The following is a 27,966-nucleotide window of genomic DNA, read 5'->3' on the forward strand; positions in this document are numbered from 1 at the left end:
TATATAAAGCTCCATAAACAATACGTTTATTTTAAGCATGTCTTTTATGTTGCATATCGGAAAATAACACCAAGGACAATGTTCCCCCAAGGTGGAGGGGTTTGTGACAGTCCCCCTTGTTATTTCCTTCATGGATTTTAAATAATGTAAGTATTTGAAAAAAGAAGAAGAGAGAACTGGGTCATGGGACACATATTCCAAGACTGAAGGCTTAGAGGACTTGTGGTTGGCATGGACCAAAAAGAGGTTGACAGGTGGCATGCAAAGAGAAAAGAAATCAAGTGGCACAAGATCATTGGCCAACAAGACTTTCGGGGGTGACAAGGCCAACAACTTGAAAACAATCGGAAACCCAACATTAATAGGGCAGTATATGATTGGTTGGAAAAAAAATATCTAGGGACAACAAGGCCAAACAGACCCATGAGCCTCCCCCATGATTAGGGGACAAGGCAATTTACCTAGGCGGGGGGGGGAGGGGTTTGAGGACTGTTAGCTCTGCTAGATACTTCGGCATTTGAAGGTCAAAGACAGCTCGGCCGTGTTGTTTGTGTTGAAAGAAAACTTGCATCAGTCGCCTTCCCCTTCACTCCGCTTATTACCTGTCAGCCAGCGGCCTCCGTTTTCCTTTAAGGCCTGGCATTAACCCCTTTTCCGTCAAGCCCCTCGGTGCTAAGGTTTTAAATACATATAACCGTGCGCCTCCAAAACAGACGCTATCCGCCAATCTGGTTCTTCCCCTATCACATCATTCAAAAACACGTGCAGTTAAGTTCCCGCTGTTCGATCATCCATCGCCCGATCCAACGGTCCCCGCCGCAAATAACCTGCTCATTTCCTCCGCACCGTCCGATCTACCCTGCCGCGATCGGATGGCATTCGCACCTCCCGCGCCCGTAAGATGCCCGCACATTAACTCGCGGGGAAGGCGGTTTTCCACCGGTCCCATCTGCCACGCTTCGCGCGATGACTCGTATCGCGAGCCCGCGTACGATTACCGCTCACCTCCAAAAGCGGTGCGATATATACCGCTTACCGCCCATCGTACCGTCGCTCGTTATCTCCCATGCTACTCTTCCGCCCGATAGCTGTCGGATATGTCTGCCCGCGATCCAAAGGCTCACGACTGTCCGTTCCCGTTTCCTCCCGATACCCTCTGCAAAACGATCTTTGCCGTTCATCTGCCAGATCCGACGGCTGATATTTGTTCCCATCTTGCCCATGCCTCCGTCATACTGTCCGTGCCACCCTTGACTGTTCTGTGCTGCCGAAGGACGAAGGCGATCATCTACCAGCACTCTGCGCAGTTAATCTTCAACCACCGCATTTAACAAACAACATGGCCGAGAAGGAAAGGACATGCCTCGAGCAGACCATCACATTTAGCAGTTATGGAGCTTGTTTCATATTACACTCCACCTGTTCAGGAAGGACTGCAGAGCAGCAGAAAGATCAAATTCATTCATTAAAGCACGCAGAGACTCCATCAAAGAGTTAAGGTGGTTAGTGGTCAATTATGACCCCTCCACGCATAGACCAACAGAGCATTTTTGTAATCAAACTCTATATATACCCAGAACATAGAGGGGATGAGGGTTGATGGTTGTTGTTTTGATGTAAGGTTCAACTTCTGGAGACTGTAACTACTTTGATACTTGCAGCGTCTGGTCTTCATTTTCAGCTAATACAAGCTTCTTTTGCTGTTAATTGCTCACTTTCCATTTCTACTTTGTTCTAGGCTGTCCCTATTATGCATTTGTTCATGTGCTCTTGATATTTAGCATTAGAGGGGCTGTCATCCTACCTCTGTGTTGAAGTCTAGTATGTATCATTGAATGTGTTATGCAAGTTTCTATTTACTTAGTGCTAGAGGGCTGTCATCCTGTTTGTGCATTAGGAAATAGATTTGTAGACCTCTTTACTGGTTGCAGCTGGCCATCACATGGTCTTGTGCATTTGCTGGTGTGGTCAGTATTCTCCATGTTCACCTAATCCTCAAACTGTGAGTAATTGGTGGTCTAAAGCCTTGTAGTCTAGGGGTGTTCACCCATGTCTGGAGTTAAGCATAGTAGAAGTGGTTATCTGGCTTGAATATGCATCATTCCTTCCATTCATCCATCTCCAACATTTTGTTGAGTTTGTAATGTTCCCGAGCATCTCTGAGATACAACCTAGGAGAGTTTCTTGGGGAGATAACATTAATTGGCACCGTTGTCGAGGAGAGGAGATTAAAGGTCAACTTCCCTGGGAGACGACACAGTTCCATATTTTGATGATAGACAAAGTCTGGGCACATTTCTGGTTGTAATCATCTATTTGGCGACTCCACTGGAGGAAGACCACCCTTTGGCAACTTCACATCACATTCCTGGCTCAGTTTGTGAGACATGCTCGAAGAAATCCTCAGACATTACCAGCTGAACCAGTGCCTGACCCTGAGAAGATCGTTAAGCAGAAGAAAATTTTGCAGGAAGGAGCATCAGGATCAGGTAAGCCTAAAAATCCCATGTATCTCTGCTAGTGAAGAAATCATGTTCAGAGATGCATAAAGCTCCTGTTCATTCATTTCCCTTTTGGATTCCAGCCCAAAGAAAGCATCCCATGCTGTCCATCATATTCCTCTGTCTCTGTCATCTGTTACATTGTTCATACTACTCAGTCTACCAGTAGCCGTCCACCTACCTCAGTCATGGCAGGTTAGCATGACATTTAAAGGGACAGGCAAGACCAAGGGTCCATACCTAGCAGCAACGATTCTTTCTTTGTAGGAGCTTGCAGGAGATTATATGAAATACATGCCTAAGTTTACTGGTACGGAAGGAGTAACAGCTGAAGAGCACCTTGAGTCCTTTTATAGCTATGCAGATAACCTAGATATCAGTGAAGAGGACATGTGGACATGTGGATGAGGGTTTTTGTCCAAAGCCTAGATGGGGAGGCTAGAAAATGGTTCAGAGAATTACCCCCTAGGTCTATAGCAGACATTGAGGCCTTAGATGATGTGTTTTTAAAGCATTGGGGGGATAAGAAAGATCTGCTCTACTATCATACTGAATTTGGGAACTTGCAGAGGGAGAATGGTGAGCTGCTGTCCGATTTCAACAAGAGATTCAACCATATGTACAGCAGAATACCATATGAAGTGAAACCCACCCCTACTTCTGCTATGATCACTTATGCCAATGCCTTTGATTCTCAGTTCTGCCTGCTGTTAAGAGAAAGAAGATGTGCTTCTTTGGCTGATATGCAAGATGCAACCTTTGAAGTAGAATCAAACATCATAGCTGCAGAGAGGCTCAGAGGTAATGCTGATAGGAGAAGACAGGGAGGAGAGCTCTCATCATCCTCTGATCCTGAGATCGATAAATTAGCCAGGATGATAGAGTTATTAGCCTCTGAAGTTTCCAGATTAGAGGGCGAGTAGCACTCTGAAGAAGCAGGAGCTCCTTGTGACTTTTCTCTTCCAACTCCAAATCCATATAGAGGAGCAAAGGAGCAGTTGCAGATTTTGTAGAGAAGCAAAGATTCTAATGAAGACAAAAGGGTGAAGACCCTTTTTCAGAGTATAGTCATGGAGGAAGAGCGTTCCAAAGAAGAGGATGAGGTCCATGGTTTGGAAGATAAGGGCAGTGCCCATTTCTTAACAAGAGCTGCATATGAAGAAGCATTATCCAGAGGCACTGCTCGTGAGTTTTTGGTACCTGCAGAAAAACAAGCTTATCAGCAGCAGCAGCTAGCAGCAGACCTCACCATCCTTGGAGAGCCTAAAGCTAGCCCAGCTCCCCATGACTATGCAGATCTGCAAAGTGACCAACCTGCTATTATTCCCAACACAGTGACCAAAAAGGGAGAAGAAAGCTCCCCATCATCTTATGTTTCTCTGTCTGCTCAAAAGAGAATCCCTCATAGTTGCCCCCTAGGCACTGAGGCAGGTCATAGCTCCATTCCCAAGGCTGATACTGATCACCTCAGTCTTGATATTCTGAAACCTGCCCAGGTGGCCTCCACACAGCTTGAAGGGGCAGTTTATCAGATCACAGAGGAAGAGGGTGCACAGAGATGGGACACCTCCTTGGATGTGGACTACTCTAAGAAAAATGAAGGAGCAGATGATGTCTCTATGTCCCCCACACAAGAATACATTGGTTCACCATTCATATTAATCGTGCAGGCCACAAATGACATAGACAAGTACACAACAACCATTGTTATTCAACAGGTGTACAAAATCTCCCATGAAGAATATCCGAGGATGAGAGTATATAGAAAGGGGATGAAATTTGATCCATATCTACCAGATAAGGTCAAATGCCCTAAACTCTTTGAGGTAGAGGATCAAATCAACCCAATTTTGCAGATCTATGATGAACGGGCCGAGAGGCAGAGAGACAGTTTTGATGGTCCTGCAGATGGCCAGTTTTTGAATATTTATGTTGTTTAAGGTTTTCAAGCCTTAATGATTGTAAGCATTTTCTTTTACAGGTTTTAGCATAGACTTAATTAGACTCCATGCCCAATGGAATACTAGGCAATATTTTTAAGCTTGTTTTGTATGAAGGCATTGGTCTGCAGTTCTTGAGACCTCACAGGGAGGATCTCATCCCCAGAAGGAGCTAGTGTTAGCTTTGCTAGATACTTTGGCATTTGAAGGTCAAAGATAGCTCGACCGTGTTGTTTGTGCTGAAAGAAAACTTGCATCAGTCGCCTTCCCCTTCACCCCGCTTATTACCTGTCACCTAGCTGCCTTTGTTTTCCTTCAAGGCCTGGCATTAACCCCTTTTCCGTCAAGCCCCTCGGCGCTAAGGTTTTAAATACATATAACTGCGTGCCTCCAAAACAGACGCTATCCGCCAATCCGGTTCTTCCCCTGTCACATCAATAAAAAACACGTGCAGTTAAGTTCCCGTCGTTCGATCATCCATTGCCCGATCCAACGGTCCCTGCCGCAAATAACCTGCTCGTTTCCTCCGCACCGTCCGATCTACCCTGTCGCGATCGGACGGCATTCGCACCTCCCGCGCCCGTAAGATGCCCGCACATTAACCCGCGGGGAAGGCGGTTTTCCGCCGGTCCCATCTGCCATGCGATGACTCGTATCGCGAGCCCACGTACGATTACCGCTCACCTCCGAAAGCGGTGTGATATATACCGCTTATCGCCCATCGTACCGTCCCCACTCGTTATCGCCCGTGCTACTCTTCCGCCCGATAGCCGTCGGATATGTCCGCCTGCGGTCCGACGGCTCACGATTGTCCATTCCCGTTTCCACCCAATATCCTCTGCAAAACGATCTCTGCCGTTCATCTGCCAGATCCGATGACTGATATTTGTTCCCATCTTGCCCATGCCTCCGTCATACTGTCCGTGCCACCCTTGACTGTTCTGTGCTGCTGAAGGACGAAGGCGATCATCTACCAGCACTCTGCGCAGTTAATCTTCAACCACCGCATTTAACAAACAGCATGGCCGAGAAGGAAAGGACATGCCTCGAGCAAACCACCGCATTTAGCAGTTATGGAGCTTGTTTCATATTACACTCCACCTGTTCAGGAAGGACTGCCGAGCAACAGAAAGATCAAATTCATTCATTAAAGCACACAGAGACTCCATCAAAGAGTTAAGGCAGTTGGTGGTCAATTATGACCCCTCCACGCATAGATCAACAGAGCATTTTTGTAATCAAACTCTATATATACCCAGAACACAGATGGGATGAGGGTTGATGGTTGTTGTTTTGATGTAAGGTTCAACTTCTGGAGACTGTAACTACTTTGATACTTGCAGCGTATGGTCTTCATTTTCAGCTAATACAAGCTTCTTTTGCTGTTAATTGCTCACTTTCCATTTCTACTCTGTTCTAGGTTGTGCCTGTTATTCATTTGTTCATGTGCTCTTGATATTTAGCATTAGAGGGGCTATCATCCCACCTCTGTGTTGAAGTCTAGTATGTATCATTGAATGTGTTATGCAGGTTTCTGTTTACTTAGTGCCAGAGAGCTGTCATCCTGTCTGTGCATTAGGAAATAGATTTGCAGACCTCTTTACTGGTTGCAGCCGGCCATCACATGGTCTTGTGCATCTGCTGGTGTGGTCAGTATTCTCCATGTTCACCTAATCCTCAAACTGTGAGTAATTGGTGGTCTAAAGCCTTGTAGTCTGGGGGTGTTCACCCATGTCTGGAGTTAAGCATAGTAGAAGTGGTTATCTGGCTTGAATATGCATCATTCCTTCCATTCATCCATCTCCAACATTTTGTTGAGTTTGTAATGTTCCCGAGCATCTCTGAGATACAACCTAGGAGAGTTTCTTGGGGTGATAACAAGGACAACGGGAGATAAAGGCTTAATGGAGGGGAAGAGGGTTTTTGGCTCTCGAAAAAGACTTTAGCTACATGCGAAGCAGGTGTGGTGAGGTGAAGCTCCCTCACAGGAGAGGAAAATCTCTAGATTCCCTAGCCTGAAGGGTGGGAATGGTGAACCCTAGGTTCCCTTAACGACCAAGATGGAGACCAACTCCTTGGAATCATGGAGAGGAGAATTCTGAGGCTCCCTTGCTTATATTTTTTGGTTTTAGTTCTATAAGTTCTGGAGCCCCTTAATTGGGTAGAGCTACTGTGATTTGAAGGGTGGAGGAAGTATTCCTTTGAAGTCCCTGGTTGGCTTATAATCTCGGTTCCAATCTCAAAAGTAATCCTCTTCCATCGTGGAATATGGTAGGGCGGTGATTGGGTTACAAAAAAGACTCAGTGCATCCCAATCTACGGTCGGGTGGAACGTGGAAGTCCCAGACCCAGTCGTTCTACATACATTTGAGGCAAGTAATTGAACCAATCGTATGGATGTAAGTCTATTGTTATGCTTGAGATTGAATTCATGATAATGAATTCTCTTACCGTAGTGCTTGAGTTAGTCATACTAGGACGATTGTTAGTTTTCATGGGAATTTGATTAGCGGTCAACGCTCTGTCTTGTTGCTGCCCCTAGGTCTAGTTAATGCACGTATGTAAAACCTCAAACACTGTTGTGTGTTTATAAGTGACGCATTCATTGTGGTTAAACATCATTTAATGGTCATCCTCATTGTAAAATTGCACATGATGATGACCCTATTGATAAATCCAACATTGGAATGGCACTAATGAACAACTCCTACAATTTACTAGGGCACTCTGGTTTCTACATTGTCTAAGATTGTCATGAACGTTTTGTGAGTGTTAATCTTGCTAAGCCTTTATATATAGGCTCTAAATTGTGTTAGTTTTTGTAGCATTGGATGTGTTCTAGCCTTGAAATTTTGTGGAGAGGCTAGAATACACGAGATCTCCAAAACCCAGGAATAGTTTATGGAAATTCCACCTAGAAATGACTTAATTAGATTATTAGTCAGTTTTTAAATATTTCCGAAGTTTAAACTTAGGGAATATGACTAATCAATTTGAATTAATTAAGTTATGGTGTGAATGTTCTAGAAACTCACATAGTTCGACTTCAAGTTAATCCTAGCCATCAATTAAGATCTAATCTTGGCCGTTGAAGTCTTAACAGAGGATTATAAGAAGAAGTCAATGTGGCTTCGAGAAATAACTTGTGCAGTTTGATTTCATGAGCAGATTGATTCCCTAACTAGCAATGTTCAGTTGTCGGAGAGAGAGCCAGAGAAATCGAAGCAGCGAGAGAGGGGCAGGGATAGTGAAGCCGGAGGAAGGAATCTAGTTCCGGTGAGTTCATTTGCAGAGAGGCAGAGAAGCCACAAAGAGGTTGACGCAGAGCAACGTAGTAACCTCTAGAGGCAAAGTCGAATTGCTGGGGAGAAGCAGAATTTCAATGCCAAATGCTGGGTAGAGGTTCTAGATGCTAGGAGAGACCTTTTCCCAGACATCAGTTGGTTAGACGACTTGAGGAGAAGCTTTTCCAAGCTGAGAGCAATCGCAACTGCGCTAGGGTGACGCGGTGACTGCATAGAGGCAGTTTGGACGACTCAATTTGAGCTAATGTCAGTGTCGGGATTTGCCTATGGAGTGAGGAATTTCTCTTCACTAGATTTTCTTGCCAATATTTCTCTGTAGGATTGCCAGTTTCAGTGTCCAGTTGTACTTAATTTATTTCACTGCTACATAATAATAAAACCCTCAGCTGCTGCACGGGTTTTCCCGAGTTGAGCTTTTCTGGGGACATTCGTCCAAAAATAATTGTGTCATTTTATGTGTGTGTGCTAGTATTTCTTCCCGTGTTTATTTCTTCCGCAGTTTATTTGTGTAGGTTGCAGTGTGATTGATTCAGTACTTGGTGTAGCACATAGAAAATAAATTGTTAAGAATTAATTTAACAATTAGGAGAATTATTTACAGTTGTTGTAATAGGAATCAGGTTTCCGATTTTTCACATGGTATCAAACCACAAATGATCATCCAGAGAGCTCAGTAGAGAAGGAAGAGGGAGTTTCCCTGTTCAAAGAGGGATAGAGCTACTGTGAATTTTAGAGATAGAGTTTGAAACCCCAGAGGTAGCGTAGTCACCTTGCCCAGGAGGTCGAATCCTTGAGGAGAATCGATTTTTCTGAGAGGGACAGAAAAATTCGATTTCTCCAGATCAAGGGTTTCCAGAGGCAGAGGGAGCAACCGATATTTTTTTCAAAGCAGATCTCTAGATGGACGCAGCAGTTTGTTAGAGCAGAACTAACGTCAGGAGGAAGAAGAGCACACACTGAAGGAAAATTTTCCTTAAGGAACTTCTAGTCTCAATAAGTTCGAATTCCCTTGCGGAGTAGCAACAATAGTTGAGTGACAGCGGCTGAGCGACGACCGGGTAGCAGTAGCGGCAGAGTAGAAGCAGTGGCTGAGTAACAATAACTGAGCGACGACCAAGTAGCATCAATTGAGTAGAAAGGGAAGAGGATATTTTCAACATCCTCTGAGATGGCCATTGTCGGACTACGAGATCAGGATAGGTTGGACGGTGCTTCCAACTATGTCATTTAGAAGGCAAGGATGTCCTTCCTTGTGGATGAATATGGCTTGAAGCCATATATTGATGCAGTGGTAGCTATTCCCCAGGATGCACATCAACTGAAGGAATACAGAAAGGAAATGTTGAGGGCAAAGAGGTTGATACTTGACGGTGTTCAAGATCACATTGTATCACACATAGTGGGCCAGGGAACGACCAAGGAAATGTGGGATACACTTTCCATGCTGTACCAAGGCACTTCTGAGCAGGGGAAGATGTACCTGGAGGAGAAGCTGAGATGCAGAAAAGGGAACACACAGATCCCTTTCTCACTAGGATTCTGGAGATCTGGGATCAGTTTTCAGTTGTTGGTGCAGCGCCTCAAGCTATAGAGCTAGTGCGATTGGGACTAAACAGTGTCTCTGAGGAGTGGCAAGTATTTGTCCACAGCATTTTGGGCAGAGAAACTTTGGCAAGGTGGGACAGGATGTGGGCCAATTTGCAGCAGGAGGAGTCGAGACGAGACTTATTGAAGAACTCCATTAGTGGCAGTAGTAGCGGATCGAAGCAGGTGAAGGAGGAGGAGAATGTGGCCCTCACATCGAAGGGTCCTAGTCAAGGATAGGCGGAACAGAGGAAGAAGAAGAAGGACCTGTGAAAGGTCAAGTGCTTCAGATTTATGTCACTACAGTATCCAGTGTCCTCTCGGAAGGAGGACAAGGAGGAGAAGCATGACCAACATGCAACATCAACAGAGATTGATAGGCTTTCCTCCAGGCTGGAAGAAGACTTCACCATGTTTGCTGACATACCCCTAGGGGTCAAGTGGGGTGACTTGGTACTGTAGCTTTAGAGTGCTACAGATGGGCAAGATTCTTGAGGAGGTCCATTTCTTGAATCAATACCTTGCTATGGGGGCCCACAATATCTATGAGCAGGATGGATCAGTGGCAGTAGATGCAGTCAGATGCCAGAGTGACAGATGTAGAGTCTAGTTGCAGTGAGACGTTGGGGAGTGCAGTGCAGAGTTGGCAGCAGTGCAGAGTCAGTAGCAATGCAAATGCCTCAGTGACAGTGTAGATACTAGCAATAGTTAGGACTGGGTGACAGATGCATCATACTAATCACAGTCGATTCAGTATTTAGGATGCTTTTCAGTTGCAGATGTTGCAGTTGCAACAACAACAGATGAAGAGGGAGTCGCAGTGCAGATGCAGTGTTGACAACAGTTCAGCAGGGTCAGCATCAACACAGATGCAACAGATATCAGAGTTGTGTAGTAGTTAGTGGGTAGCAACAACCAGACATCAACAACATCACAGGAGATGATGTAAAGACAGGGTGTTGTTACAGGAGGCAACAACACTAGAACACATTCCTCGCTAAGAGGGAATGTTAGTTTTTGTAGCATCGGATATGTTCTAGCCTTGAAATTTTGTGGATAGGCTAGAATACATGAGATCTCCAAAACCCATAAATCGTTTCTGGAGATTCCACCTAGAAATGACTTAATAAGATTCTTAGTCAGTTTTTAAATATTTCCTAAGTCTAAACTTAGGGATTATGAATAATTAATCATAATTAATTAAGTTATGGTGTGAATGTTCTAAAAACTCACACGGATCGACTTCAAGTTAATCCTAGCCATTGATTAAGATCTAATCTTGGCTGTTGAAGTCTCAACAGAGGATTATAATAAGAAATCGACGGGACTTGGAGAAATAACTTGTGCAGTCCAATTTCATGAGCAGATCGATTTTCTGAGTAGCAACATTCAGTTGTCAGAGAGAGAGCTAGAGAAATTGAAGCAGTGAGAGAGGGGCAAGGACAGTGAAGCCGGAGGAAGGAATCTAGTTCCGGTGAGTTCATTTGCAGAGAGGCAGAGAAGCCACGGAGAGGCTGATGCAGAGCAACGCAGTAACCTCTAGAGGCAAAGTCGAATTGCTGGGGAGAAGCAGAATTTCAGTGCCAGAAGCTGGGCAGAGGTTCCAAAGGCTAGGAGAGATGTTTTCTCAGACAACAACTGGTCAGACGACTTGAGAAGAAGTTATTCCAAGATGAGAGCAGCAACAGTTGCGCTAGGGTGACGCAATGACTGCGCAGAGGCAGTTTGGACGGTTCAATTTGAGCTAAGGTCAGTGCTGGGATTTGCCTGTGGAGTGAGGAATTTCTCCTCACTAGAGTTTCTTGCCAGTATTTCTCTATAGGATTGCCAATTTCGGCATCCAGTTGTACTTAGTTTATTTCACTGCTGCATAATAATAAAATTCTCAGCGGCTGCATCGGTTTTTCCGAGTTGGGTTTTTTCAGGGACATTGGTCCAAAAATAATTGTCATTTTATGTGTGTGTGCTAGTATTTCTTCTAGTGTTTAAGAATTAATTTAAGAATTAGGAGAATTATTTCCAGTTGCTGCAATAGGAATCGGGTTTTCTATTTTTTCACAAATTGTTAACATAGAACTAACTTATTTTATCCTATCTCTTGTGTTTCCTTATGTGTGTGTATCTCTCCCTTCTGTTTGTGCTGCTTTTGGTTGAAAAAAGAAGAGTACAAGTATATTAACCTAGGAAATGACTTAGCTATCCATTCAGGGAGGTCGAGAAATACAGGCAAAAGCAACTCTAGAAGTTTTGAGAAAGGCAATACTAGGCATATTGAGTAATTCTTTTACCAGACAGTTAAACCTTGGACACGAAATTACCCAACAGAGATTTACATCATTGATGAACTTGTGCGTTAAATCCAAGCACTTGACTCCTTCATGGTGAATTATTGTAATAGTGATTTTGGCTTTAAATAGACTATATGTCTGTCTGAGTTGGACCATACAGGATTGAGAATTCTTTATAAGTATCTCTTATTTGTTGCTGATGATGCTCAGGCAGACTTCTTAAAACAATTAATGACCTGTGATGAACTTGTTGAAATTCCTTTTATAGTACATGCTTCATTTCTCTCGAGTCTTATCTAAGCATGCTGCTAAATTTCTAGTCTTTTGTGTGTGTATAGATGGTATTGAAAATATTTCGAACTCTGGTGTCTGGTAGGTCCCACGATTATCCAAAACATAAAGTATCCTTTTGGAAATAACTGCTAACTGTCATATTTGAATTGTAGAACAATTGAGCATAGTGGTCAGTAAAGCAATTGGATAATATGTACCTATTTAGAGATATATTTAATCCAAATAAATGTCATGATAAAAGGACTCATCTTTTCCTGGCACCTACAGATTATATTTCACCTTATCTATGTAGCAAAATCAAAATTAAGTTTGTCAGTAGGGCAACTGATATTGATATGCTTTTCAAGCTCATAAGTGATTCCTTTAGTTCTCAACTATTAACTGTTCATGAACTATCTTTTCGAATTGTTGCAATTAACCCTTACAGGGGTTAGTTCTGATAGTTGGTTAGATTTCAGATTTGTTATTGAGGTTTTGGCTTGCTTCAAGATTTTTGAATCTGGCTATGGGAAGGCCTGAATAGCAAAAATTGGTATTGCTACCAATAATTACAATTCTTTGTATCTCTTGAATGTGACTACTCTTGTAGCTAGACTCTGTCCTTAAAACATAGTATGATCATACACATCATATATGCAGTTGTAGCAATACGAAGACTAATGAGTTACAAGTAGTTTGTAACTAGACTTAGAGATATGCCAAGCCACTTTTCTGCAATTTATTCGAAGGTGCGTAATCCTTCTCGTCATGAACCTTATATGGACAATATTTTCTATAGGCGGAAATCAATAATGCATTACCCATCCTTGTTCACTAAAATAAACACAGTAACTTTTATAGCTGACCCAACTAAGGTTTTATTTTTCTACTATGGTTCAGTTTATATATATAACATTGAAGATAGACTGAGTTCTAGTAGATTGAAAATTGTTGGTTAGCATGTACAAATAGTTACAAATAAGGGTTAGAATTCTGTTATGGTTCTGGTCTGTCCAGTGGATTAGTTGGTTGGATATAAAAACATTGTTTGCAAGAAATAAACCTTGTGTGCACTGGTTGAGTTTTCTATCATACCCCATGTGTAACACCTTGGTGTTCCAGATTACTTTCAGAGTTGTGAGAAATTACATACTACAAAGTGCCAGTAAAAGTTGATCTAGGTATTTGCTAGTCACATGCAACAAATACTATGTGAAAATTCCAAGTCTGAAATCCTATTGCAACAACTGGAATTAATTCTCCTAATTGTTAATTAATTTAACAATTTATTTGTTGCGAGAAATACCAAATTAATCTCACCACAACCTTCACAAATAAACTGCAGAAGAAAATAGCGCTGGAAACTAAGAAAGTTTTAGCGCACATAAAAATTGACAGTTATTTTTGGACAATTGTCCCCAGAAAAACCCAACTTGGGAAAGCCGGTGCAACAATTGAGTGTTTTTATTATGATGCAGCAGTGAGAAATTCCGAGTACAATTTGGATGCTGAAAATTGGCAATCTTGCAGAGAAATTATTGGCAAAAATATTGTGAGGAATTTTTCTCACCCCCACTAGCAATCCAGGCTCTTACTGCAGCTCCAAGTGTGCCATCCGAACAGCCTCTGTGCAGGCCTGCATCACCCTTATGTAGTCCCTTCCACACTTTGCTTGAATCCACTGCTCCTATAGTCGTCATGTTGGCCATTAGCTGAGAAACTGTCTCTCCGACTTTCTGGAACACTTAATTGGCCTCTGGAAGTGAAATCTAGCTTCTTTCCAGCAAAATCGAATTGCCTCCAAAGGCTTTTGCGCAACCCTTGCGTCAACCTCATTGTGGCTCTTTCGGCTTCTCTGCAATGCACTTCACCGGATTTGGAAAAGTTCCTCCGGCCTCACTGTCTCTGCCCCTCTCTCTCTGCTTTCCTACTAAAGCTCGAACTTTTCAGCACTACTGGATTTCTAGAAAATCGAACTCTCCAAGTAAATCAAACTCTCCATGGTTCTCACAAGTGTTTTCTCCATCTACTCATCGACTTCTTCTTATAATCCTTTGTTGGAGCTCCAACAACCAAGATTAAAACTTAATCAAGGGCCAAGATCCATGTTACTTGGGAGCGGGAGCGAAAACGGGAGCGGGAGCGACCATTTTCAGAAGCTCCCGGTTTGGGAGCGAATCCGGGAGCGATTTTTTAAAAATATATGTATTTTTTATATTTTTTAATTTTTGATACATATATGTCAACAAAAACATGTAGAATGATGAATTAGACATAAAAAACATAAAAAAACATAGATTGATCATTGAACCATATCACATCAATCATCTAGAAATTATAATCGTCATCAACCATGTCCACAAGTTAGTAAAATACATATTACAACTGCAACATATTGAGTCTTATAAATCATGATTCATCAAATTCAATATTAAAGTTTCAACTTCAAGCTTTCAGAATTGAAAATTCAATAACATTTATCATCATTGATCACCAAAGTTGTACTTGTAAGCTAAGTTTAACCATTACAAGAAGTAATATCGAAGATATTTCTAAGTCCTAACTTCTAACTGTTAACATGATATGAAATGTTAAAAATTTATAAAATGAAACATGAATAATGAGATGAAATGAAACAACTTTAGTCTTTCACAAAGCATCATATTTATAATTCACAATCATTACCAATGAGTTATAATTGCCAAGGCCCAACTTCAAACTTCAAATTTTCATTGTCACAGTGATATAATGTTTACAAAAAATATCATTATGATATGAAAGAGTCAAGAGTCAAGAGTCAAGGACTCAAAACTCAACAGTTATGAAAACTAAAGTCTAATAGAAACTAAAAAAGACAAGTAAACTGTAAATCTACATGTGGCCCTTGCCACGAGAGTCTCCAGGAGTATAAGCAAGTCGTGGTGGTCTTTTAGGAGTCTCCCGCACAGACCGACGACCAGAACTAGAACCTCCACGCGAGGGTGTAGATGGAGGTGGCGACAGCAAAGGAACAAGACTCGGACCTCGAGCACCGCTACTGGATGGTGGAGGTGGAGGTGGAGGTGGCATGGCTACTGCTTCATTTTCATCCCTTACAAGTTCCTCTTCTAGTTATTCAATATGTACAATGCCATCCTCCAAATTGTCATCCTCTGGGTGATTGTCCCAAATTTTATATGTGGGATCCTCATTAGCCCGATCACAGTAATGACTCAACAACCTCAAGTTGTAGTGCACATAAACCAAGCTTTCTGCTCGGTTTTCATTGAGTCTGTTTCTTTTCACATTATGTATATAACTGTAGGTGCTCCAACACCTCTCTGCAGAAGAAGAATTTACAACCTGTGAAAGAACTTTTTTGCCAATTTTGGCAAAAGTTCGTGGCTGCCATATGTTTCCCACCATGTGAGAGATTCAAATTTATCTTTGTCGTCCATTGCATGGAAGTCACCATACAAACCAGTGCCACTGAAGTATCTGCCTATTTCAAGGCGCACAGCTGCACATTCCTCCCTGTCAGGTACCAACTTTTCTAATGCTTCCAAATATCCTTTAGTTATCTCTTGATCTAAATGGGGTTTGGTCCTAACCCCACCCCCTGCTGCAGGTTGGCCCAACCAAGATGTAGAGTAGTATTTTGGCGTAAGGATATACGCCAAGCAATGTAGTGGAAGGTTAAGCCTATTCCACCATTCATACACACAATCATGAATCAGTTTGTACAAGTTGGGATCTCTAATATGAACAATGTCTTTTATTCCCCCCAACATGGTATCCATTTGCTCATACACCTCGCCAACTAAGTTACCAGAAAACGGATACGGGAACGGATACGGGTACGGGGTTTGAAACGGATACGGCAAATTTTCAAAAAATCTGGATACGATACGGCAGGAAACGGCACATAATAAATATATAAAAATTTAAAATATATATATATATATATATTAAAAATAAAAAATTCATATTACCATTCATATTTCAGAATCTAAATTTAAATTATCTATGATCTATCATGATTGATGATTGATGATTCATCATCATCATCATCAATTCAAGTTTCAAGTTTCAAACTTTCAACATATGCCATATGGCATAAACATTCAACATTGCCATCATCATTAACGATTATTCTAACATTCATGATTCAAGTTTCAAGTTTCAACATATCATCAGAGTCTCAGACATCAAGTTTTTGTTTCAAATTTCAAACAATGTTTATCAACATGACAAACATCAAGTTATCAACATGACAAGTTACAAATTACAATTTACAAACTTACACAAACACCATCATTACCAAAATTAATAATGCATACTAATTACTACATACTATGATAATGAAAGTACAAATTTCAAAATGAACTATGACTGGCAGTCGTACTATCATAATATCATTACTCATAAAGTCATAATTCATATGGTTGTTCAAAACTTAAAAGTTTAAAAGTTAAAAGTTAAAACACCATCATAAATTACAAATTTACATATCATCAAATATGTCTTCATTCATGCCACTATAATGTTCCACTTCCACATCCTCTCTAGAAGTGGCACTGGGAGTGGGAACATTGCTTCCATGTCCACTTGAAGATGCACCTATTCCCAATGATGGCTCTGAATCAAACAAACTCATGTGAGACATGGCATTCAATGTCATATCCAAGTCAGGCAACTCTGGTTCCACGTCCCATAATTTGTTGGGCCCAAATTTGTATTCATCTCTCTTGTGTGACAGAAGGCGAAGGTTTGAATGAATATACACTAGTTCCTCAGCTTTCTTAGAGCCCAATCTATTTCGCTTCACTGAATGGATGAAGCCGTATGTACTCCAGTTCCTTTCTGCTGAAGAAGAACTAGCAACCTGTGACAAGACCTTGATGGCCAATTTTTGGATATGTGGAAGTGCCCCACCATAGAAGTTCCACCACTCAATTGGACTTAATCTGCTCTTGTCCCGCATACAGTCAATATCACAACCCCAACCCTCCGATCCCACAAAATGAGAAAACTGTGCACGAATCCGAAGCCCAATTTCAGGATCTACAAAAAGCTTTCTAAAAGCATTTTTAAATCCTTCTGCGACTTCTGGGTCTTTGTTTGGTGCGCTTCTTTTTGGATCACGTAGCAACTCTGCAGCATAATATTTTGGATTCAGTGCATAGGCTAAAAGGTGCAATGGAGTGGTCATCTTGTTCCACCTTTTGGTCAATATATCTTTTACTTCTCTGTAAAAGATTTCATCTGGGTCATTCTCCTTGGCATTTATAACCAACCTTATCTTCTCTATCATGGAATCAATGCCCTCATACACCTCTCCCAGATTAGGCATATCTGTGTCAAACATACGGAGCAAATCCACAATTGGCTTAGTAAATGCCAAGAGGTACTCCACCTTATCCCACCATTCGTCATCAACAACCAACCGTTTCATTGCTTGTGCTCTATCAGATTGGGATTGCCTCCATTGATTCCAAAGAGAACTGCATACCATTGATTGTAATGCATCTTTCACCTGCATGAGCCTTGTTAAGACTATGATGTGAGAAGCAAATCGAGTCTCAGCAACCTGCAGGTGTCAAATTGCCAATGTTTCAAATTTCAATCAATTTGAAAATCAAAAATCATAATTTGAATCAAATTTGAAATTATTTGATTGAATAACCTATTATGATTCATCAATTTAGATATTTGAATTTAGAGTCAAATATTTAATAAACTTTAAACTTTAAAGTTTAAGTATATGTACCTTAAGCAGCTCCAACTTAGCAAATTCCCTGTAGATGCCTTGGGACATGTGGTGGTTTGTGATAAAGGCTTGAATTTCTTTTGCCTCTTCAAATATTTTTCGAATCCACTCAATTTGCTTCCCCAACTTGCTCAACATGAGGTTCAATGAATGCACAGCACAAGGGGTCCAAAAAATGTGCTGATATTTGCCTTCAACAATTAGGCCTGCTGCTCTACACACCGTTGCATTGTCAGTTATTACCTGGACAACATTTTCAGGCCCCACCAATTCAATTGCTTCAATCAAGATGTTAGCAATGAATTGAGAATCTTTCACCTGCCCCTCACAATCCACTGCCTTCAAAAACATTGCCCCATGTGGGCTCTGAGCAATCACATTGATCAAAGGCCTATTTCTTTGATCTTTCCATCCATCAGAAATGATGGACACCCCTGAAATGAGCCATGAATCACGAATGGGGGCTAATTTAGCCTCCAAATCTAACTTTTGAGCACTCAACAATGTGGTGCGTATCTTCTCATACCCAGGGCTCTTGTACCCTCTTGGGGCTTCAGTCAAACATTTTACCATCTTTGCCCAGTAAGGAGATCGCACAAGGTTAAAGGGAAGGCCATTTGCATAAATGCATTGGGCTACAGCTGCATCTGCTATCTCTCGAGCATCATTATTAAAACTCTTCTCAAGCGGTCCCAAATTTGACCGCTTTGACCCAACATTTGCATGAGAATAAAGTGGAGGCTTTGAGACTGAGTGTTTTAAATAGGAGACAGGATTTGCTTCATTTGCTTTAGCATCTGCCTCTTCTTGTTCTCTCTGATATTTTGCAATTTTTACCTTGCTTAAACCATTTCCATCTTTCCCATTCTCTTTAGGTGGGCCACTACATATTCGAACCCCTTGGTTTCTTAACCCAAGCAAATGTGCTTTAACCCGTGTGTATGACCCCTTAAACTCCTTTTTACACTCACTGCAAACCCATGCCAATGATCCACCTCCTTGGATCTTCCCAACAGTAGTGACATATTTCCAAAGTGGTGACTTTGGATCAAATTTCTGGGTTGTTTCAGCGTCATGTGCCACTTCCTCTGCCTCATGAATGGCTGAACTTGAAGTTGCCATGAATGATGATGACATTCACTGAAGTCTGAAACTGAAAAAAGAAAATTGACAAATATATTATATCAGTCTTCAAGTTCAGAATCCAGATATGTATTTTACTATTTAAAAAAATTTATTTGGTCATTTCTGGATGCTAATAAAATTATGTCATCATTTATTTATAAAATTATACGCCTTTCTCTTTACTCTGTTTCATAATGACAGCGAACATTGAACTTTGAAGCAAGAAGTTAGAAGTTAGAACTTAGAAAGTTAGAACACTGTTCTTAGAACAACAGCCACTGTTGGGGAAACACTGGGTGTTCTGTTTAAACTTTACAGTTACACTGTGTAATAATTAATTGAAGGTGGCTTCCTAGTTCCTAGGACCTACACTGTACAGCCAGCTCCATGGCCTATTGGAGTCTGGAGTCTGGACATTGCTGGTAAATTCCAATTTTAATTTTAGACATTGCAAAAGTACAAATGATACATAAAATAAACATTTAAATTTTAATATTTTATACAGAATATTAGGTTCAGAACAGTCATTATTTATACAGGTAACAGAATATTAGGTTCAGAACAATGCAATCATTAGAAGACTGTAAAGTTTAAAACTTTAAACATGCTCTAGAGTCTAAACTGCACATTATTAGTAGAATCATCACAGGGATATTCTCTGCATAATTTTCTGAGATAGAAAGCGGATTACACTGTTACAGTGAAGATCAAGAAGGCAGAACTTCGGTGATATATCACAGTAAATGTTTCAAATTCAGACTTAATAAGTTTGGTGCTATGATGCTATCACAGTGATAAGGGTTCAGATTCTCAAATGAAGCCATCTCTGTGATTCAAATTTTCTACATGTGGATATGAATCCTATGAGTATGAAGCTAGATTGAAGGACTACAAACTTACAAAGAGCTGATTGATCATTGAACACACATCTCAAAGACTCAATCAAGAAGACAAAGGCACTAAAATTTTGTGGAGCCATGAATTGCAACTTAATTGCATAGAGACACTATGTTTTTGTCGGAATAATACATATGGCTTTATATCTCTGTTTTTTGGAAGGCTGGATCGAGTTCTGTCACACTTCTAGTTTATAAATATGAAGCACTTCATATTATATCCAAGACGAAGAAGAATAAGGACTATTAAAGGATGAATTTATGAAAACAAAAGTTATAAGTGATCTCTGCCAACCCTTGCTTAAGTGGATAATAACTTAATAAGGCAGAAGTTTGCACTCAATATTCTTTGAGTTTGAGGTTTATACAAATCTCATGTGAGTCTGTGACACTATATGCGAAGTCCCTAAGCCTTAAGGCACTATGGACTGTATTGTATCATATCTGCTTCGAAGCCTGAAGGTATCCAAATTTGAAGTTTGTAGAAATACAAACCATATCAACTTTCAAGTTTCAAGCCTCATCTCTGACATTCAAATTTAAAGAAAAAAAAGAACTAGTTTGAGGCTTGAGCATGGAAGCCTGAACTTTGAAGGTAATGATATCTCAGTCTCTTTGACAAATCAAAGCCTATTTGTGTTATACCAACCAATCAACACACGATAATAACACATCCAGATTCCAATGCAGGAGCATGAATTAAACACGCATTGACATGACTTCTCACCATAAGTAGACATTTTCATTGTTCAATGTATATTTTCATTTTTATGTGTTGATGGTTGTAGGTAAATGCCAAAGTGCATACCCTTGTGGTTGTAAGGCTGTAGGTAAACATTGTGTATTGCTGTTTTTGATTTGCACAGACCAAAGGGGATCACTGTAGCTAGTGATCCACACACATTCAAGCTTGTTCCCTATGCCAGTGATCCAATCTAAGGAGGTAATCAAGCTGTAGCATGTGGTTTACACAAAGGCAAAGCACAAGCAGAGGGACCCTATCTCACAGATGGCTGATGTCAAATGTTGGACAGAGTTGGGACTTGGCAAATGATATCTGGGTGCTGTCACTAATTGAAGACAAAGTCAATTCTGTGACTGCGTATAGTTTCCCAGTGCTTAACCGACGGTTGATGAGCGAAGGGAATGCTAATTTTCAGCAGAATAATGAGATTTTCATGATGGAATTCACATGAGAATAGATTCAAAGGTAGGGCCGTAGGCATCATCTCTGTGACAAATCAAAGGTAGGCATCCGGATTTATTGACAAACCAAACTATACGCAATAAGAATCAATTATCAAAGACTAATTACGTGCGTGCAGCATCGTGTACCTTGAGGGCCGAGGCTTGTTCGATGCCGGCAGGAACCAGTCGACTACTCCAGAGTCCAGACAGTGAAACTCAGATGACAGAAACCTGTTAAAAATCTCAACGCTCACTGCTCAGCGGCCGCAATCACTCACAGAACTCGTCGTTTAGGGATTAGTAAGTATAAAATAGGTTAGGTAAGATATTAATAGGGTGAACCGTGAACGAATTTCGAAAGCCCGCCAATTGAATTTAGACCGTCGGCTGAGTTCATTAAATCCGTTCCCGGCGGCCACGAAAAACAGCTAAAAACGTATTGAATTTCCCTGATACGCATTCGATTTTTCAAAAACGTATTTAAATTTCTCTGATACGTATTCGATTTTTGCAGATCCGTATTGGAAATTTCGAAATACGTATTCAATTTCTCTGAAACGTATCCGGATTTTTAAAACGGGCCGTGTTCTCCATCAAAACGGCTGAAAAACGGCAAAAATTTTTCTGATACGTTTCCAAATCTTAAAAAACGTTTTTCGGCCGTTTTTCCGGCGTTTCTGGGCGTCATACGTTTCTGATACGGAAAACGGCGTTTCTGGCTGCAAGGGTGCCGTTTCCGGTAACTTAGCTCGCCAATCACTGGTTTGTCTGTATCTGCAAACCGAATCATGTGATAAATTGGCTTGGTGAAATCCAATACCTGCCTCACACTTGTCCAAAACTGCCCATCAAGAGCGGCCTCCTCCACCATTTCAAAACCTGCCATGTCAGCTACATTTGTAGCCATTTCCTCTAACACCTGCCAATGTGGACTTGATACCATGCTAGCTAATGCCTCTCTTACCTTCAAAAGGCGCCTGAAAGTGAGGTAATAGCTACCAAATCTAGTCCTCGCAATCTTCAGCAACTCCAATTTCGAGTGACTGCGGAAAAGGCCATGGGTATTGCTATGATTTGTAATAAATTTTATCATTTGTTTGCCTTTCTTGTACAAATTACCAATCCATTGGTATTGTTCATTTTTGTTTTTGACAATATCATGCAACAGAAGGTTCAATGTGTGAACCAAACATCCATACCAAAATATGTTCGGGTATTTATCCTCAATAATTGCTCCCGCTGCCTTACAATTAGGAGCATTATCAGTGATGACTTGGATGACATTGTATGGGCCAATACGCTCAATTGTTTCAAGTAATGCTTCTGCAATGTTGATGGCAGTCTTGAACTTGTCTGAGTAATCATGTGCAGCTAGAAAGATGGGACCATTAACAGACACAGCAAGAACACTTATCAATGGCTTGCCTTTTACATTTGTCCATCCATCAGATACAATGGACACCCCATGGTCAGTCCAAGAACTTGTCATTTTATTCAAAGAATGTGATATTTTTGCTTTTTCATGATCAAGGCCAACGGTTCTTGCCTTGTCATACCCAGGGCTCTTGTATCCTTTAGGGGCATCATTTATGGCAGAAACCATTTCGTGCCAATAAGGTGAGCGTAGAACATTGAATGGTATCCCACATGCATAGAGAAACCTGTAAACTTTTGAATCCACATCATTCCTACACCCCTCATCAAGGAAATCTGATATGGTTCTACGCCTTAAAGATGATGACCCTGTGCCTCCATGTCCATATCCACTGCCTTGGGAGGACGCTGAAGGAGTTCTTTGTGATTGTGAGCTTGGTTCAAAGAAACCCCTTGATTTTTTTGTTCTGTATTGGGCTTCCTCCTCTTCCCTTGTGTATTTGGCTCTATTTGTTGTTGACACCGCTGTACAAGTTTTGATTCCTATTTGTTTCTCTCCATCCCATGGCCTTTTCCCGCAGAGGTGTCTTCTAGCACGGGTGTATGAACCTGTGTAATCAGTGTTGCAATGGGGGCAATGAAATTTAGTGGTTCCACCCCCTCTCCCTGTTTCAGCCCTGTGAACATATTTCCACAATGGAGTTTGGTCTTGTTTAGTTTTTTGAGGGTCATGTTCACCCTCCTCCAGCTCCTCCTCACTGGGGTTTTCAGCCATTTGACTTTCTCCGGCTTCTTCATCCCCCTCTTCAGTTCGGGGCCCCCTCCGTTTCCTACTCTCCAGCACCATAATAACCATAAAAGGGACCAGGAAGAGGAAAATGCCAATAAATATAGCCAGGTCCATGGTGTTTGATGTTTGTAGGGTTTTGATTCTTGAATCTGCAAATTAATTTAATTTATTGGGATTAATTAATTTAATTTAAATACATGATCTTTAAACTCAAACAGCTAAATTAAATTAACTAAATTAACTACCTAACCAGCTAAACTAACTAAATTACTAAGTTACTTACCTCTGCAGGCTTGCTCCTCGCTCCTTGGCACTTGCTCCTCGCTCCTCAGCACTTGCTCCTCGCTCCTTTGCTCTTGCTCCAGCTCCAAACTCAAGCTCAATGAAGTTAGAATGAATTTTTTTTGGCCCATTGGGCTTATAAAACCAAAAAAAATTTCTAATTTTATTTTATTTTATTTTCGGGTCCGACGGATTTTTTTTCCACCGAACTGCTCCCGGCCCGGCTCGAATCGCTCCCGGAGCGATTTTTAATGTCCGGGAGCGATCGGGGAGCGATCGCTCCCCGATCGCTCCCGGGCATTGAAAATCGCTCCGGGAGCGCCGCGATCGCTCCCTAACAAACCAGGGAGCGCAAATTTTTTTAAGGGAGTGCGCTCCCGAGCCTCTCCCACCCGGAGCTCGATTCGGGAGCGGGTTCGAGGGGGGGGGGGCGCTCCCCCGCAACATGGGCCAAGATCCCGGGAGCGATTTTCGGGAGCGCGCTCCCGAGCCTCTCCCGCCCGGAGCGCGATTCGGGAGCGGGTTCGAGGGGTGTGAGTTTCTAGATGATTCACACTTTATCTCAATTAATTCTGATTAATTACCCCATTTTCCTAAGTTTAGACTTGGGAAATAATTAAAAAAATAGGGCAATAATCTAATTGAGACACTTCTAGATGGAATTTCCAAAAATGATTTCTGGGTGATGGAGAGCTCATGTGTTTTAGCCTTTCCTAACACTCCTTAGCGAGGAAGGTGTTCTCTCTAGTGCTGCACATACTGCCACAACACCTTGCTTTTGTACCACCCTCTGTTATGCTGTTGATGTCTGGCTATTTCCCACCAACTACTGTGCAACTCTAATTCTGCATCTGTGCTGCTATTGACACTGCCATATTGCTGCCAATCTTGCATCTGCATTGCAACTCCTTCTCGTCTGTTGCTGTTGCAACAACTGCAATTGAGAAGCATCTAAATATTGAATCAACTGTGTTTAGTATGATGCATCTGTCTCTCGAGTTTTGACTGCTACTAGCTACTGCACTGTCCGCTGAAGAATCTACGTTGTTGCTGACTCTACATTTGTGCCACTTTGCACCACTGCCAACACTGCACTGCGCTCCTCAACATCTGACTACTACTAGCCTTTGCATTTGTCACTTCGGAAGCTGAGTACACCAACTGACACTGATCCAACCTGCCACTGAATACTGTGGGCCCCGTAGCAAGGTAATGATCCATGAGGAGGAAACCTCAGTGGACCTTGCCCATGTCTGCACCTCTTGGACTACAACTCCAAATCGCCCCACCTCTCGCCTTGAGGTATGGCTGCAAACATAGTGAAATCTTCCTCTAGCCTGGAGGACAATTTGTCGATCTCAGCAGACGCTGCTGCCTAGTCTTGCTTCTTCGTCTTGTCCTTCTTCCCGAGAGGACATTGCGTACTGTAGTGACCGAACTCACCAGATTTGAAGCATTCTTCTTCCTTCTCACCCTTCATGCCCTTGCTGTTGCTTCCGCTGATGGTACTCTTTACTAGAGCCCGCCTCAACTCCTCCTGCTGTAGATCGGACCACATCCTGTCCCATTTATGCAAATTGTCTCTGTCCAAGATACTTTGGACAAACACTTTCCAGTCATCTGAAACACTATTCAGTGCCAACCGTACAAGCTCTGTGGGTTAGGGTGCCTCCCCAACGACTGATAGCGATCTCGAACTTCCTAAATCCTGGTGAGGAAGCCATCTAAGCTCTCGGTCTTCTGCATCCTGATACTCCTCAGCTTCTCCTTGAGAAACATCTTCCGTTTCTTGGAAGAACTCTGAAATAGCTCGGAAAGAGCATCCCACATCTCCTTGGCCATACCTTTATTTTTCACATGTGAGACATGATGGTCTCGGACTCCATCCAAAATCATCCTCTTCGCCTTTTCCATTTCCCTCTTGTACTCCTTGAGCTGATCAACATCTTGGGGTACTGCTACCACATTTTTTGCTTAGGTCTTCAAGCCATATTCATCGAGAAGGAAGGATATCCTAGCCTTCCAGATGACATAGTTGGAGGCTCCCTCCAACCTATCTTTCTCTCTGAGCCCATATGTGGCCATCTCGAATCTGGTCTGGAAACTCCATCTTCCTTTGCTCGGCTGCTGCTCTGCTACTCACACTCCCTTCTGGAATGTGCAGTCCTGCTAGCTGCTTCTTCCACCTGCAACTGGGAAAATTAGATTTCTTGGCTAGAAACCCTCTGAGAGAAATTTCCCTTGTGTGCGCTTTCCTCTTCCACCCGACACTGATTCTGCTGCAGCAAATTGCTACAAAACCCTATGTGTCCAACCAAGGAATCTGCTTAGCGAAAATCTGTGCTATTGTTGCTTTCTCTGCCTGTTGGAATCACTATTCTAGGCAAATCGAATTTTCTGCCACCCTACAACTGAAAGTCGAACCCTTGCCCAACAATTCGCACTGCCTGGCTAGGTACTGCGCAACACCAGAAAATTTCGGCTTGCTGCTCCCTTTGAATAACAAAATTTTCCTTTTTTTGCTTCTGAGCTTCCTGGCTAATCAATCACACTTTGATACCATGTGAAAATTTCAAGTCTGAAATCCTATTGCAACAACTGGAATTAATTCTTCTAATTGTTAATTAATTTAACAATTTACTACGATAAATACCAAATTAATCTCACTGCAACCTTCACAAATAAACTGCAGAAGAAAATAGTGCTAGAAATTGAGAAAATTCTAGCACACACATAAAAATTGGCACAATTATTTTTGGACAAATGTCTTGAAAAAACCCAACTTGGGAAAACCGGTGCAACAATTAAGGGTTTTTATTATTATGCAGTAGTGCGAAATTATGAGTACAATTTGGATGTTGAAAACTGGCAATCCTGTAGAGAAATTACTGGAAAAAACATTGCGAGGAATTTTCCTCACCCCCACTAGCAATCCGCGCTCTGACTATAGCTCCAAGTGAGCCGTCCAAACAGCCTCTGCGCAGGCCTGTGTCACCCTTGTGCAGTCCCTTTTACGCTCTACCTGAATCAACTGCGCCTGTAGCTGTCCTGTCCGCCACTGGCTGAGAAACTCTCTCTAGCTTTCTAGAAGACTTTCCCGGCCTTTGGAACTGAAATCCAGCTTCTCTCCAACAAAATCGAATTGCCTCTAGAGGCTTCTGCACAACCCCTGCGTTAGCCTCACTGTGGCTCTTTCTGCCTCTCTACAATGCACTTCACCGGATCTAGAAAACTTCCTCTGGCCTCACTGTCTTTTCTCCTCTCTATCTCTGCTTCCCTACTAAAGCTCAAACACTTCCAACACTGCTGGATTTCTGGAAAATCTAACTCTTCAAGGAAATCGAACTCTCTGTGGTTCTCACTAGTGTTTTCTCCATCTACCCATCAACTTCTTCTTATAATCCTCTGTTGGAGCTCCAACGACTAAGATTAAAACTTATCAAGGGCCAATTTCATATTGGAGTTGATCCGTGTGAGTTTCTAGATGATTCACACCTTATCTCAATTAATTCTGATTAATTAACCTCTTTTCCTAAGTTTAGACTTAGGAAATAATTAAAAAATAGGCTAATAATCTAATTGAGACACTTTTAGGTGGAATTTCCAGAAATGATTTCTGGGTTATGGAGAGCTCATGTGATTTAGCTTCTCCACAAAGTTTCGAGACTAGAACACCTTCGATGCTACAAAAACTAACATACTAATGTAGAGTCATAGCAAACTTCTAACTAGTTTATTGAGTAATGCGATCCCCTTGAAGTATATGCCACTAGGCTTATTAATACCACCTTAGGGTTAGGGTTTCCTATGACATACCTTTCTAGGGCATTTTGTTTGTTGGACAATGGTTGGGTTAAATCTGCTTGGTTGTCCATTAGGGAAGGTTGAATGTTAAGGGGAATACCTTCACCTACTTGCCAGTATGCCATCAACTAAATTACATCTTGAAATATACAATATATACAAAAAAAAGGAAGGAAAAGTATCCCAAGGGTAAGTGGTTACAAATTGCTACAACTACTAGTTCTTTATCAGGTACCTCTTCTTCAATAGCTTTGAGTTGATCTCTCAATTGAGAGATCCTTACAAAGTATGATGCCATTGTATCATTCTTTGTCATCTTCATATCATGAGGCTGATTCCTTTGACTAATAGATTGACTAACATTGTTGATGGTGAGTGAGAGCCTCATACATTTCCTTGGAAGATTTAAGATCAACAATATAAGGAATTAGATGATCTCTAACAGACTCCACAATTATGCTCATGGCAATGATGTCTTCTTCTTGGAACTTGTCTTTTCCTACTTGATCGGCTAGTTCAATAAACTTTCCTTTCATAATGCCCAGGACTTTATTTCTTGCAAGAACAAGGTCAATTCTAGTATTCCATGCTCTGAAGTTTGTAGCTCCTTCAAGCTTGCTTTTTGTCTTCATGAAGGAATTCATGATGAAGATGATCAATCAAGACAAAAGACGTGGACTCTCAATGCTCTTCAAGATGATCTCACTGCTCTTCAAGGTGATCTCAATGCTCTTCAAGATGATCTCACTACTCTTCAAGGTGATCTCAATGCTCTTCAAGATGATCTCACTGCTCTTCAAGGTGATCTCAATGCTCTTTTCCTTCACGAAAGCTCTAAAACCATCTTGATTAGTTGCAAACAAGACT

At 41.6% G+C, this 27,966-nt stretch overlaps 2 protein-coding genes across 2 annotated transcripts in view; one reads left to right on the forward strand and one right to left on the reverse strand.

Annotated features, from left to right (window-relative positions):
* LOC149165819 (transcription regulator/ zinc ion binding protein) overlaps positions 1-27,966 on the forward strand; it is a 154,109-nt gene that overhangs the window by 84,187 nt on the left and 41,956 nt on the right. The gene's annotated exons all lie outside the window — the stretch shown is intronic.
* Positions 15,874-18,829, reverse strand: LOC149165820 (uncharacterized). The gene is made up of 2 exons (XM_089432390.1): positions 17,641-18,829; positions 15,874-17,460 (listed from the first exon to the last, which is right to left on the reverse strand). The coding sequence occupies exons 1-2, from the start codon at positions 18,775-18,777 to the stop codon at positions 16,375-16,377; spliced, it is 2,223 nt and encodes a 740-aa protein (XP_089288516.1). The 5' UTR covers positions 18,778-18,829; the 3' UTR covers positions 15,874-16,374.

Source organism: Pinus tabuliformis, chromosome 5_1, assembly GCF_031772625.1.
Source record: "Pinus tabuliformis cultivar Carrire ecotype Pingquan chromosome 5_1, CPIR1, whole genome shotgun sequence".
Lineage (NCBI taxonomy): Eukaryota > Viridiplantae > Streptophyta > Pinopsida > Pinales > Pinaceae > Pinus > Pinus tabuliformis.

Bases quoted from the DNA above. Each gene is read 5' to 3' on its own strand.
- LOC149165820 (XM_089432390.1), bottom strand. From the start codon at position 18,777: ATGTCATCATCATTCATGGCAACTTCAAGTTCAGCCATTCATGAGGCA. The intron at 17,461-17,640 runs GTACATATACTT...TGACACCTGCAG, and splicing joins CTAAGTTGGAGCTGCTTAAG to GTTGCTGAGACTCGATTTGC.